Genomic DNA, 12224 nt, shown 5'->3' with positions numbered 1-12224 from the left:
CTTTTTGGAAATGCAATTTTTGTCTTCATTTTGATTTGTTTTCTAGAATGTCTCTACCATACTGTTTGACTTTGGTGAGTGAGGGACTATTTATACTGCTAAATTAATTGAGACTAGGTGATCCATCCAATGTTGCAAGTTGGTACGGCAATACACTGCACATCAGCATAGTCTAGTGTTTATTTAGTAAAGAATATGAATACATTTTAAATCTCAATTTTTTTTTTCTTTTTTAAAAATTGTTGAAATAATTTTAATTTGTTCCTTTTAATTTACCATAGTTAGAACTTTGTCCCCAGGGGGATATTTGGCTTTTTACCAAAGCTCATTACATAAGTAAATAAATAGATATACAGATAAATGCACCCACACACACACACACACTATGGTTTCAACACACATCAGAATCACTGAAAAGGAAGAAATTTTAAAAAGAAAGGAAAAACCTGATTTGGTAGTTACAGTCACCGTGAGTTGTTATATAGGTGTATTACCGTTTGTGTAAAGGAGCCACAGTACCTCTCCTTGACACACCTCTGCTGAATAATTCGCTGCCTGAAACTACTCGGTGTTAGTGTATTACTTGGTGAGAGAGTATGTGCAACATTGTTCATAAAGGCACTCGGTTTTGTTTTAATTCTATCCTTTGCTACTACCTCCAGGGGGTCCAGAGTGCATCCCCTAACTGAGCATACCCTTTTAATTAGTTTGTTGATTTGGTGGGCTTCTCTAGAAGTGATGTTAACTGCCCTGCTCACTGCAGTGTAGAACACCTCACTGGTCATCACCGAGTTGTAGAACATTTGAAGGATGACATTACCTGCATGAAAGGAACAGAAACTCCAAATAAAAAAGAGCCTACTCTGCCCTTTCTTATATAGCTGTTCTGTGTTAGAAGATCTCTTTGACTCCTCATTGATATGGACACCAAAGTACTTGTAGGAGTGCACCATCTCTATATCTACTCCCTGAACAATAGCCAAGCAAAGAGGATCGTGGGTATGACTAAAGTCAATAACCAGTTTCTTGAGTTACGTTGAAGACCATTTCTTATGCACCAAGTTAAAGTGTTCCACCTGAATGCTATATTCTGCCTCATTCCCCCTTCTCAATGCACCCCATACGTGCAGAATCATCTGAGAATTTCTGCAAATGACATGACATTCTGTTACATTTATTGTCTGAAGTATAAAGCGAAAAGGAAATGGGACTGTTCCTGGTGGTGCTTCAGTGTTGCTCACATCCATATCAGACACAACATGATGTACACTGTTTCATAGATCAGCTAGAAAAGTGATCAGCAAGTTTAGAATCTGAGACAATAAAAAATGAAAAATGTTTTGGGATACTATTGGAACTAATGTGTAATATACTGTGTGTAATGTATACACATAAGTACAGTACATTATAAAGTGCATCCAGAAAGTATTCACAGCGCATCACTTTTTCCACATTTTGTTATGTTACAGCCTTTTTTTATTTTTAATAAATTTGCAAAAACCTCAAGTAAACTTTTTTCATGTTGTCATTATGGGGTGTTGTATGTAGAATTCTGAGGAAAAAAAATGAATTTAATCCATTTTGGAATAAGGCTGTAACATAACAAAATGTGGAAAAAGTGATGCGCTGTGAATACTTTCCAGATGCACTGTATATGCATATTATATATTGGTGCCTTGAATATTTGATTTAGTCTAAATGCCCGAGATGTGATAAAGGGGAACATAATCTTTCCTGCTTCCTAGGTGTTGATCATCGGAGGTGGAGATGGTGGAGTGCTGAGGGAAGTCATCAAGCACCGTTCAGTAGAGTCAGTTGTACAATGTGAGATCGATGAGGTGAGCTTCGTGGGCTACAAAGAAGTGTGTTTGCAGACATTTCTAAAAAAAAAAAAAAAATTTTCTCCCACACGCTTTCTCTTCTGAGCCTTTTGTTTTTAAGCTGTTTGAGTATGATAATGCATCAGTTATTTAAGTCTTAGTCTCTGATATCTTGCCTCTTGAAGCCATAGTGTAAAATCATTTTCATTAACATAGTTGTTTCTTAGAGTTAAAACTACAGTTTCCTGGTGCTTCTGTCTAATGCTGAAACATTTAAATGGTAGTTCTTCTTGAACAATACTTATTCACTTTAATGGATAATGTTACATATGTCCTCATTTTGATAAGTTTGTGTTTATGGAGTATTAAGATGAAGCAAACTTGGCCTACAATAGGCGAGAATGGAGAGTTGAAGTATATGCTACTGTTACCTCTTTAAAAATATTTATATGACATTAGCCACAACCTATGAATATCAGCTTTATTTAACCAGTGGGGGTGAACAGTATATACCACTAGTCGGCTATGTCAAGTACAGGTTAGGTCAGGGAGCAGGCACTGGTACAGTGCGTTGCTGCACCCACCACACAACGAAACAACTCAGAATCCCGGTTGGTAATCCCCCAGGCAAACATATGGTCCAGTCCCACCCTCCGGAAATAATAATCTATCTGCCACAGCCAGGTGTTAAATGGGCGTCCCTTGGCCTGGTTGAGCCGTTTGGGTCCTCAACAATTAGGATCCTGCAAGCTGGATCACCCTCGGGAATCGTGTCACATGTCCATAGTGCCATAAGTGATGCTCCCCCACAATGCAAGTAATGTGCCTCATTTGGGACACATGAGCAACTACTCATTCGACACAGTGAAACCATTGGTATCCAAAGATTCTGAAGAGATACAGTACTGAAGGAGTCCAGTCTTCGTCTCAGCTCATAGGATAGTGTTCATATTTCACAACCATATAGCAAAACAGGACCTTCATCTTTTTGGAAAGATATCAGGAGCACCACACACCCCTTTCCAACAACCTTGTGACCCCCATGCTCTTCCATTCTGTCTACAGACTTATAGGAAGAGTTACCAGACACCTGAATGTCTATGCCGTGATAAGTAAACCTCTGGATGTGGTTGACACTCTCTCTGCAGACAGATACAGTGCTGATGTCTCTGCCCAAGCGGTCTTTAAAGGCTTGGATCTTGGTTTTTATCCAGGGCACTCATAAGCTTAGTCTCAAGAGCCCCAATCAGAACCTCTGTTGACTCCACAGCATTGTTGGCAAAGTGAAGATCAGTGAGTCTTTATTCACCAACAGATGCCCCACAGCTGCTGGGACCCCACTACCCTGCCCAACACCCAGTCCATACAGGTACTGAACAAGGTACGAACAAGAACACACAACTGACGAACCCCAGAATCAAGTGGGGGAAAAACACAAAGGTTCTGCCTGCACTCTGCACAGCACTCGCAGTACCAGTGTGCAGGCCAGCCGTGACATCCAGCAACTTTGAGGGGATTCTGCAAAGTCTCAGAATGTCCAACAGGGCAACTCAATCAACTTAGTCAAGCACTTTGCAAAAATCAACAAAGGCTACAATGAAACTCTGCTGATATTTGTGTTTGCGCTTCATAAGGACCTTCAGCACCAGGATGCAGTCGATGGTAGACTTTTTAGGTGTAAAACCAGACTGCTCCGGTTGCTGGTAGCTGAGCAAGTGACCACAGATCCTGTTGAGAATGACCCTAGCAAAGACCTTATCCAACACCGAGAGCAGTGTTATCCCCCTGTAGTTGCCGCAATCCAGGCAATCACCCTTCCCTTCCCAGATGGGGACAAGAAGTCTCGTTTTCCAGTTATCTGGGATGATGCCAGTCTCCCAAATGGAAGCAAAGAATGCTTGCAATGCCAGGAGGACAGCCTTAAAAGTTCACCACAGATGCCACAGATCCCCCCAGCCTTCCCAACCCTCAGCTGGTCCACCACCTGTACAACAAAAAGGCGAGGAACATGGAACCACTTTCGCCCCAGTCGCTAGACCCAAAACAATCCTCATAACCAGCCCCATCCGTGCCAGTGGTCGCATTGAAGTCACCCATGACCAATGGAGTGTCATCTTACAGGCACCCATCGACCATGGTAAATGATGTCTCAGTGAGGGAGACATTCTTCTCACAACTTCACTCGGTGGTTATAGTGTACACTGAGACAACCGGCAAGGCACTCAGAGACTGCCTTAACCGGAGTCTCATAATCCACTCTTTGAAAAGAGTGAAATTGGACACCATCAGAAGGAGCCGATCCACCACAGCAATAGCTACTACCTGAGTCTGACAGCCTTCAGAGCGACCTGACCAATAAAAAGTGTACCTCCTTACAGAGATCTGGGTAGTCCAAGGTCTGCGTACCTCAGAGTGTGCCATAAATGAAATGCAGAGTTTACAATACTCTTCTGACAGCAGAGGAAGATGGACATCATGCTGGAGAGGCAAAACGTTTAACGAGCCTACCCAGATGGGCTGCCTCAAGTTAGGGCCCAAGTGCTTCCATGTAGTGGATAATGCCTCAGCCCCAAACTAGTTCTCCCTTCCCCTTCATAAAACAAATAGCCTTCATTTGGGCAGATGCAACAGAGCTACTCCTGTGGAGAGCAGAAACAAGTCTTACATGCCATTTTGGATCTGTATGACGTTTTTACAGTGGCTGGAGTGCCAGTCCTGGCACCAGTCCCCAAGCTTTCCTTGTAAGTTGGAGGACCATTTACAGCCCTGAATGCAGTTTTAATATCATACACTGGACAAGGAGAAAATATATCTGACGAGTAAGCAGTAGAGTTTATTGGTGTTGCAGTGAACTGCAAGGAAACATAGAGTAATGATGAATAGAGGAAATTGCCTATTTCCATTGACAGCACTTGCTTCTTGTTACTTTGTTTTTCAGGATGTGATCAATGTATCCAAGAAGTTCTTACCGGAAATGGCCAAGGGCTTTTTCAGTCCTAAACTGACCTTGAATGTTGGTGATGGCTTTGAATTTATGAAACAGAACCAGGATGCCTTTGATGTCATCATCACAGACTCATCTGACCCTGTTGGTAAGAAGTAGTTGTGATTCTAGCACAACAAAATGTTGAAATGAATAAGGCCTTCAGAAGGACTCTGAATCCTAACTTGTCTGCCGAAAATAGATCTCACTCCAAGTAGAGCCTGACCATAAGCAAATGAGAGGCTTCAGAAGTGTCAAGGCTGCAAAATGAGGAACATGCTTTCAAAGTTCAAAATTCACAAAGTAAAAATAATAATAATAATTCATTACATTTATATAGCGCTTTTCTCAGTACTCAAAGCGCTATGCACACAGGGAGGAACCGGGAAGCAAACCTTCCACTGTCTCCTTACTGCAAAGCAGCAGCACTACCACTGCGCCACCTGTGAGGACAAGTATACCAAATATGTCAAAATATGTCTCTAAGATGGAAAGAAATGAAAAATCTGGCTTGTATAGAATTCAGCCCCAGAAGTATCTTTATGTCCCTTGGCAGTCCTACCCACAAACTATAAGAACATAGAAGAACAATGTCCCATACATAGAAACTACATAATGAATTAACAGAAAAAATATAATTAAAATAAGCATTTGACTATTCACAAATTACAAAAATGATGATTAAAAAAAGAAAATAAACATAAATTATATGAAGGTCAATGGAGTAGTTAATGTTATGACAGTAAGTCACATTCATTGCCTGGTTTATAAAACAACAGTTTTGTTATGTTGCCAGGTGATAATCGACTCCTGCTGTTTAACCAAATAGCTTTTTAGAACGTTTTAACTACTGTTTGAGTATTTAAACTGTCTTAAATGACTGAATTTACCTTGTTTGGGAATTTTGAAAATGGTCTGTATCTAGGTTGCAATTACCGTTAAGTAGAAATGTTGTACTGGCAAATGTGTCATCTTTTTGGAATTTTCTTGAGTGAACATGGAGTTCCTTCTCATATTTAGGTATACAGTACACCCCCAAATTTCGCGGGGGCTCCTTTCCTAGAATACCCGCGAATTGTGTGAAACCACAAATTTTGGATGTGGGTGAAAAAAATGCCTATTTTTATAGTTTAAACCCTAAATATGCCCCCAAAACACTTTAATTTAATTTCAAACTCAGCTTAATACATTACCTAAAAAAAGAATGTAAAATACCGATGTTGCCGCTATATGTACTGCAATTCATGCAAGTGCGTTTTCATTGCCAGAAGCCTTAGAAGGTGCAGGGTGTTTCGACAGCATCTTGGGGCTTTAAGCCTTAAACTGTCACATACTTGGGGGTTAATGCATCCCTAGACACCAAATACTTTTTTGCTGCACTTTAAGTAAACGTCACAATTTACAAAGAAAAGTGAAATTTTAATGGAATACGTCATTTTTTTTCATACAAAGAGCATCACAATTACTGCAACACTTGATAGTTTTTACAGTTCATTAGCAGTGTGTAAAGTTATTTAAAAAAAAAAATACTGGAACAATATGTACAAGGTGTAACTGACGCCATGGATGAAATCACTGAGCCAACTGCACTTGAACTGGCTGCATGCAAGCACACAGGTAAGCACTGATGCTGGCAGGCTATAGTGCAGCAGCTCAGTCACAGGGACAGTGAGGCTGCAGGATGTCATGCTTGGGTCACAGGCACAGAAACACAGGAGATTTTAGAGACAGAAACTTTATTCATACACTTCAAACAAACATGTCTCAGAAGTAAAATGAGCTCAGTATGCAGTTAGTTCTCGTTTGAAAGAATAGGCAAACATCATAGGGGAGCACAACGGGAGCGGAACCCGCAACAGGAGCAGAGGATGTCTGGGGGAGGAGAGAGGAACAAAGCAATCAGCCAAAAAGGACATGTGCTGTTCAGGCTTTTAAGTAAGCGTAGCGGCACACGAGAAGCATATCACGCGACAAAGCAGCCGCAAGTAAGGGAGCAATGTGAAGGTAGTCTATCAGTGTTTTTTTAAGAGGGTTTTTTTGAGGAGTGTCTATGTCTTCTAGAAGTGCGTTCAGCCCCCCTGCTCACAAGGGGATGGCTGTGGTCATGACCTGGCTGCTCAACGAATGTACAGCACTGACTGATCAGCTCCTGCGTGCTCGCAAATGGCACTGGGAAACGACTATAGCCAGTTGTGGTGGTTTAAGGGTTCAGAGGAACAAAACGGAAAATACAAGAATACTCAGCTGGAGATGTATCACAGTCAATCAGCAGCAAGGAGAAATGAATAACACTGTAGCGGTCCAGTGCCGCTAAGATTCACACCATCGAGAATACAGTGATTTATTTTTATGGTGGAGATTCCAGGGACGCACCCAGCCTTGGCCTGACCCGCACGCACTCACAAACAGAGACAAAAACAAAGCAAACCGGTAATCAAACAACAAATAAAGAATGTAATGAAAACAGTGATACCACCCCTGTTCCCCTTACGGTAATTACACATTAAATACAACAAAGCACAAAGAAAACACGCAGTAAATCATGAAAAACGGCAATGGATGAAATGTAATGATAAAAATAGATAGTCCAGAGATACACACGTTGAATGGGAATGTAAAGGTAGTCCTACCGCTAGTTCCTGAAATGGTGAAGAGTGCTCCTTTCTTTGCAGGATGGCCATGAATCCACTTACAGTCCTCATGTACACAGGCAGACAATTCAGACGCCAATAACGAAACGATCCAGGACAAAACTAATAAGCAGAGGTAACCCAACAGAAGGCAGACAGACAGGAACTTGAAACACAAATTACAAAAACTTTTTTTTTGCATTTGGTCACTGGCCCCCTTTTTAAAAGCCGCGCTGACATCATTTGACCCCCAGCAGACTCGGCAGAAGACCAATCGGAGCCACTGCTGGGAGTTGCAGTTTCAAATTCTATTGGCTACTTTCGCCATCCCAAGAAGAGTTCTCCAGTACAGTATTTCCACGAAAAGCCATAAAAATTGCAGTGAATATTTGTGGTTTCTGCTAACAATTATTAGATAGGTTCTAAGGAAAACTCGGTGCATGACTGAGGCCGTGAACTCTGAACTGCGACTTCTTGGGGGTTTACTGTACTCCAACTATCAGAAAACATACTGTTAGGTGTGTGGCTTGATAATGGTTATAAATTGACCTGATGTTAGTCTATTGCAGTCTGGTCAATGTACACTGTGGACTCGACTATTTACTAGCATCCCTAAGATATTTGATGATCCTAAAAAGACCCTCAGTTTTTCTGTTTGTGTAGCATTTCCTTTGTCCTTCCTTTCAAATGAGGTGGCTCCCTCAGTGTTGTTGCTCTAAAGAAAAAGCAATTATTGTTGCCTTACCACCTTGTGGGTTCTCCAATACCTGCAAACCTTTTCTCTTCTGTCTTTAGAGTTTTACTTCAAACTCACTTACCCTAGGCTTCTCCTTCTACTAGCAGGTATTTACCTTTAAACTCTTGACGTCATGGATTCTTTTTTGGGGTTGTGGCATTCCATATAATTTTATACTGTTAGGCCGCAATGTCACTTAACAGCTCCTGTAGTTGTGATACCCCTGAGTTCTTCCTCTTTTTCCCCCCCAAAGGCTGGTGCCTATATTAAGTTTTGGGCAATGGGGGGAAAAAAATAATAATGCTGGATATCTATACTGATATGGACTGGGTAATGTGTTAGGAACGAACGGATGCTATATGGTTTCATGGAAATGAAAATTCTCAACCTACAGAGAGCTGAATTCAAAGACTCCCCGAAATTCAAAGTGAAAAAATGATGCAGCAGGCTAGTCCATTTTCCCGAAATTCCTTTGCAGCAACTAAAAATCGTACTGAGTAGTTTGTATGGCCCCCACGTGCTTGTATGCATGCCTGACAACATTGGGGCATGCTCCTAATGAGACAACAGATGGTTTCCTGGTGGATCTCCTCCCAGTTCTGAACCAGGGCATCACTGAGCTCCTGGACAGTATGAGGTGCAACCTGGCGGCGTCAGATGACTGAAACCTAACGTCCCAGAGTTGTTCTATTGGATTTAGGTCAGGCGAGTATGGGGACCAGTCGATGGCATCAGTTCCTTCATCCTCCAGGAACTGCCTCCATACTCTTGCCACATGAAGCCGGGCATTGTCATGCACCAGGAGGAACCCAGGACCCACCGCACCATACCTAATGGCAGTCAAGGTGCCGTTGTCTAGGCTGTAGAGGTCTGTGCTTCCCTCCATGGATATGCCTCCCCAGACATCACTGACCCACCACCAAACCAGTCATGCTGAACAATGTTACAGGTAGCATGACGTTCTCCACTGCTTCTCCAGACCCTTCCACGTCTGTCACATGTGCTCAGGGTGAACCTGCTCTCATCTGTGAAAAGCACAGAGCACCAGTGGTGGACCTGCAAATTCTGGTATTATATCAATCAAGCTCCACAGTGCAGGGTAGTGAACACAGGGGCAACTGGAGGGCATCAGGCCCTCAGGCCACCCTCATGAAGTCTGTTTCTGATTGTTTGGTCAGTGACATTCACACTAGTGGCCTGCTGGAGATCATTGTGTAGGGCTGTAGCAGTGCTCATCCTGTTCCTCCTTGCCCAAAGGAGCAGATACCGGTCCTGCTGATGGGTTAAGGTCCTTCTACAGCCTTGTCCAGCTCTCTTACAGTGACTGCCTGTCTCCTGGAATCTCCTCCATGAACTTGAGACTGTGCTGGGAGACGCAGCAAACCTTCTGGCAATGGCACGTATTGATGTGCCATCCGGGAGAAGTTGGACCACTTGTGCAACCTCTGTAGGGTCCAGGTATCACCTCATGCTACCAGTAGTGACACTGACCATAGTCAAATACAAAACTAGTAAAAAAATCAGTTGGGAAAAATGTCGGTGGCCTCCACCTGTTAAACCATTCCTGTTTCGGGGGTCATCTCATTGTTGCCCCTCTAGCGCACCTGTTGTTAATTTCATTAACACCAAAACAGCTGAAACTGATTAACAACCACCTCTGCTACTTAACTGACCAAATCAATATTCCAGAAGTTTCATTGACTTGATGCTATCCATTGATTGAAAAGTGTTCCTTAAATTTTTTTTGAGCTGTGTGTATGTACAGTATATATGTATAACCTCGGGTCACATGTGTCTCGGAACACGTACAAATCGAGTTACGACCAAAAAGTTCGCCAAACTTTTGCATCTGTTCACGACCACACAGTCGGGTGACAAACAAGCCGGTTTCCCTTCCGGTTCGTACGCACCGATGATTTATGCATGTGTTCAGTCTCTCCCTGTACAGTACATTGTTCTCAGTCAGACGTGCATTGCGCAGAGGGACTTTACCTCAAAGCTGTAATCTCCTCTCCACCCAGTTCCTCCTCACTTCCTTCATGCCAGAACTCGACTCGTGCAAGGTTAGTTTTCTTGGTTGTTTCTGGTTAGTTTTTGTATAAATGATGGATTTTTCAAATGTTCATTTTTTTCCCCCGTGCTTAAAACTCATTAAATAAAGTGTTTACAGAGAGCGGTTTGTAAGGCTGTAGCGTGAACTATTGCAATGTTAGTTTTCTCTGTTCAAGATTTTCTCAGTGTTGTTCAATGTTTTTACATTTAGTTTACTATTACACTGTGCATTCTATGATAAAATTAAGTATTTTTGTGCTTAAAAATCTTTTAAAAAAACATATATATTTACATACAGCTTGTACGGTCCGGAACAGATTAATTGTATTTACATACAATCCTATGGGGGAAATCACTTTGGGTCGCGACCAAATTGGGTTGCGACCAGAGTTTTTGAACGAATTATGGCCATGACCTGAGGTTCCACTGTATGTATGTATGTATGTATGTATATACAGTGCATCCGGAAAGTATTCACAGTGCATCACGTTTTCCACATTTTGTTATGTTACAGCCTTATTCCAAAATGGATTAAGTTCATTTTTTTCCTCAGAATTCTACACACAACACCCCATAATGACAACGTGAAAAAAGTTTACTTGAGGTTTTTGCAAATTTATTAAAAATAAAAAAACTGAGAAATCACATGTACATAAGTATTCACAGCCTTTGCTCAATACTTTTTCGATGTACCTTTGGCAGCAATTACAGCCTCAAGTCTTTTTGAATATGATGCCACAAGCTTGGCACACCTATTATTGGCCAGTTTCGCCCATTCCTCTTTGCAGCACCTCTCAAGCTCCATCAGCGTCAGTGCACAGCCATTTTCAGATCTCTCCAGAGATATTCAATCAGATTCAAGTCTGGGCTCTGGCTGGGCCACTCAAGGACATTCACAGAGTTGTCCTGAAGCCACTCCTTTGATATCTTGGCTGTGTGCTTAGGGTCGTTTGTCCTGCTGAAAGATGAACTGTCGCCCCAGTCTGAGTCAAGAGCGCTCTGGAGCAGGTTTTCATCCAGGATGTCTTTGTACATTGCTGCAGTCATCTTTCCCTTTATCCTGACTAGTCTCCCAGTTCCTGCCACTGAAAAGCATCCCCACAGCATGATGCTGCCACCACCATGCTCCACTGTAGGGATGGTATTGACCTGGTGATGAGCGGTGCCTGGTTTCCTCCAAACGTGATGCCTGGCAATCACACCAAAGAGTTCAGTCTTTGTCTTATCAGACCAGAGAATTTTCTTTCTCATGGTCTGAGAGTCTTCAGGTGCCTTTTGGCAAACTCCAGGCGGGCTGCCATGTGCCTTTTACTAAGGAGTGGCTTCCGTCTGGCCGCTCTACCATACAGGCCTGATTGGTGGATTGCTGCAGAGATGGTTGTCCTTCTGGAAGGTTCTCCTCTCTCTACAGAGGACCTCTGAAGCTCTGACAGAGTGACCATCAGGTTCTTGGTCACCTCCCTGACTAAGGCCCTTCTCCCCCGATCGCTCAGTTTAGATGGCCGGCCAGCTCTAGGAATATTCCTGGTGGTTTCGAACTTCTTCCACTTACGGATGATGGAGGCCACTGTGCTCATTGGGACCTTCAAAGCAGCAGAAATTTTTCTGTAACCTTCCCCAGATTTGTGCCTCGAGACAATCCTGTCTCGGAGATCTACAGACAATTCCTTAGACTTCATGCTTGGTTTGTGCTCCGACATGAACTGTCAACTGTGGGACCTTATATGGACAGGTGTGCGCCTTTCCAAATCATGTCCAATCAACTGAATTTACCACAGGTAGACCAATTAAGCTGCAGAAACATCTCAAGGATGATCAGGGGAAACAGAATGCACCTGAGCTCAGTTCTGAGCTTCATGGCAAAGGCTGTGAATACTTATGTACTGTACATGTGCTTTCTCAATTTTTTTTATTTTTGATAAATTTGCAAAAATCTCAAGTAAACTTTTTTCACATTGTCATTATGGGGTGTTGTGTGTAGAATTCTGAGGAAAAAAGTGAAT

The 12224-nt window shown here is 42.5% G+C and overlaps 1 protein-coding gene across 1 annotated transcript in view; it reads left to right on the top strand.

Moving 5' to 3' along the window:
• The window catches only part of srm (spermidine synthase), a 66357-nt gene that overhangs the window by 32483 nt on the left and 21650 nt on the right, over positions 1-12224 (top strand). The window contains exons 3-4 of the mRNA XM_028807666.2: positions 1746-1838; positions 4759-4912. Of these exons, the coding sequence (XP_028663499.1) occupies positions 1746-1838; positions 4759-4912 (247 nt within the window). The remainder of the gene's footprint in view (positions 1-1745; positions 1839-4758; positions 4913-12224) is intronic.

Source organism: Erpetoichthys calabaricus, chromosome 8, assembly GCF_900747795.2.
Source record: "Erpetoichthys calabaricus chromosome 8, fErpCal1.3, whole genome shotgun sequence".
NCBI classification, from domain to species: domain Eukaryota; kingdom Metazoa; phylum Chordata; class Cladistia; order Polypteriformes; family Polypteridae; genus Erpetoichthys; species Erpetoichthys calabaricus.
Note: the sequence above shows the minus strand (reverse complement) of the source record. Positions and strands in the feature narration are given on the sequence as shown.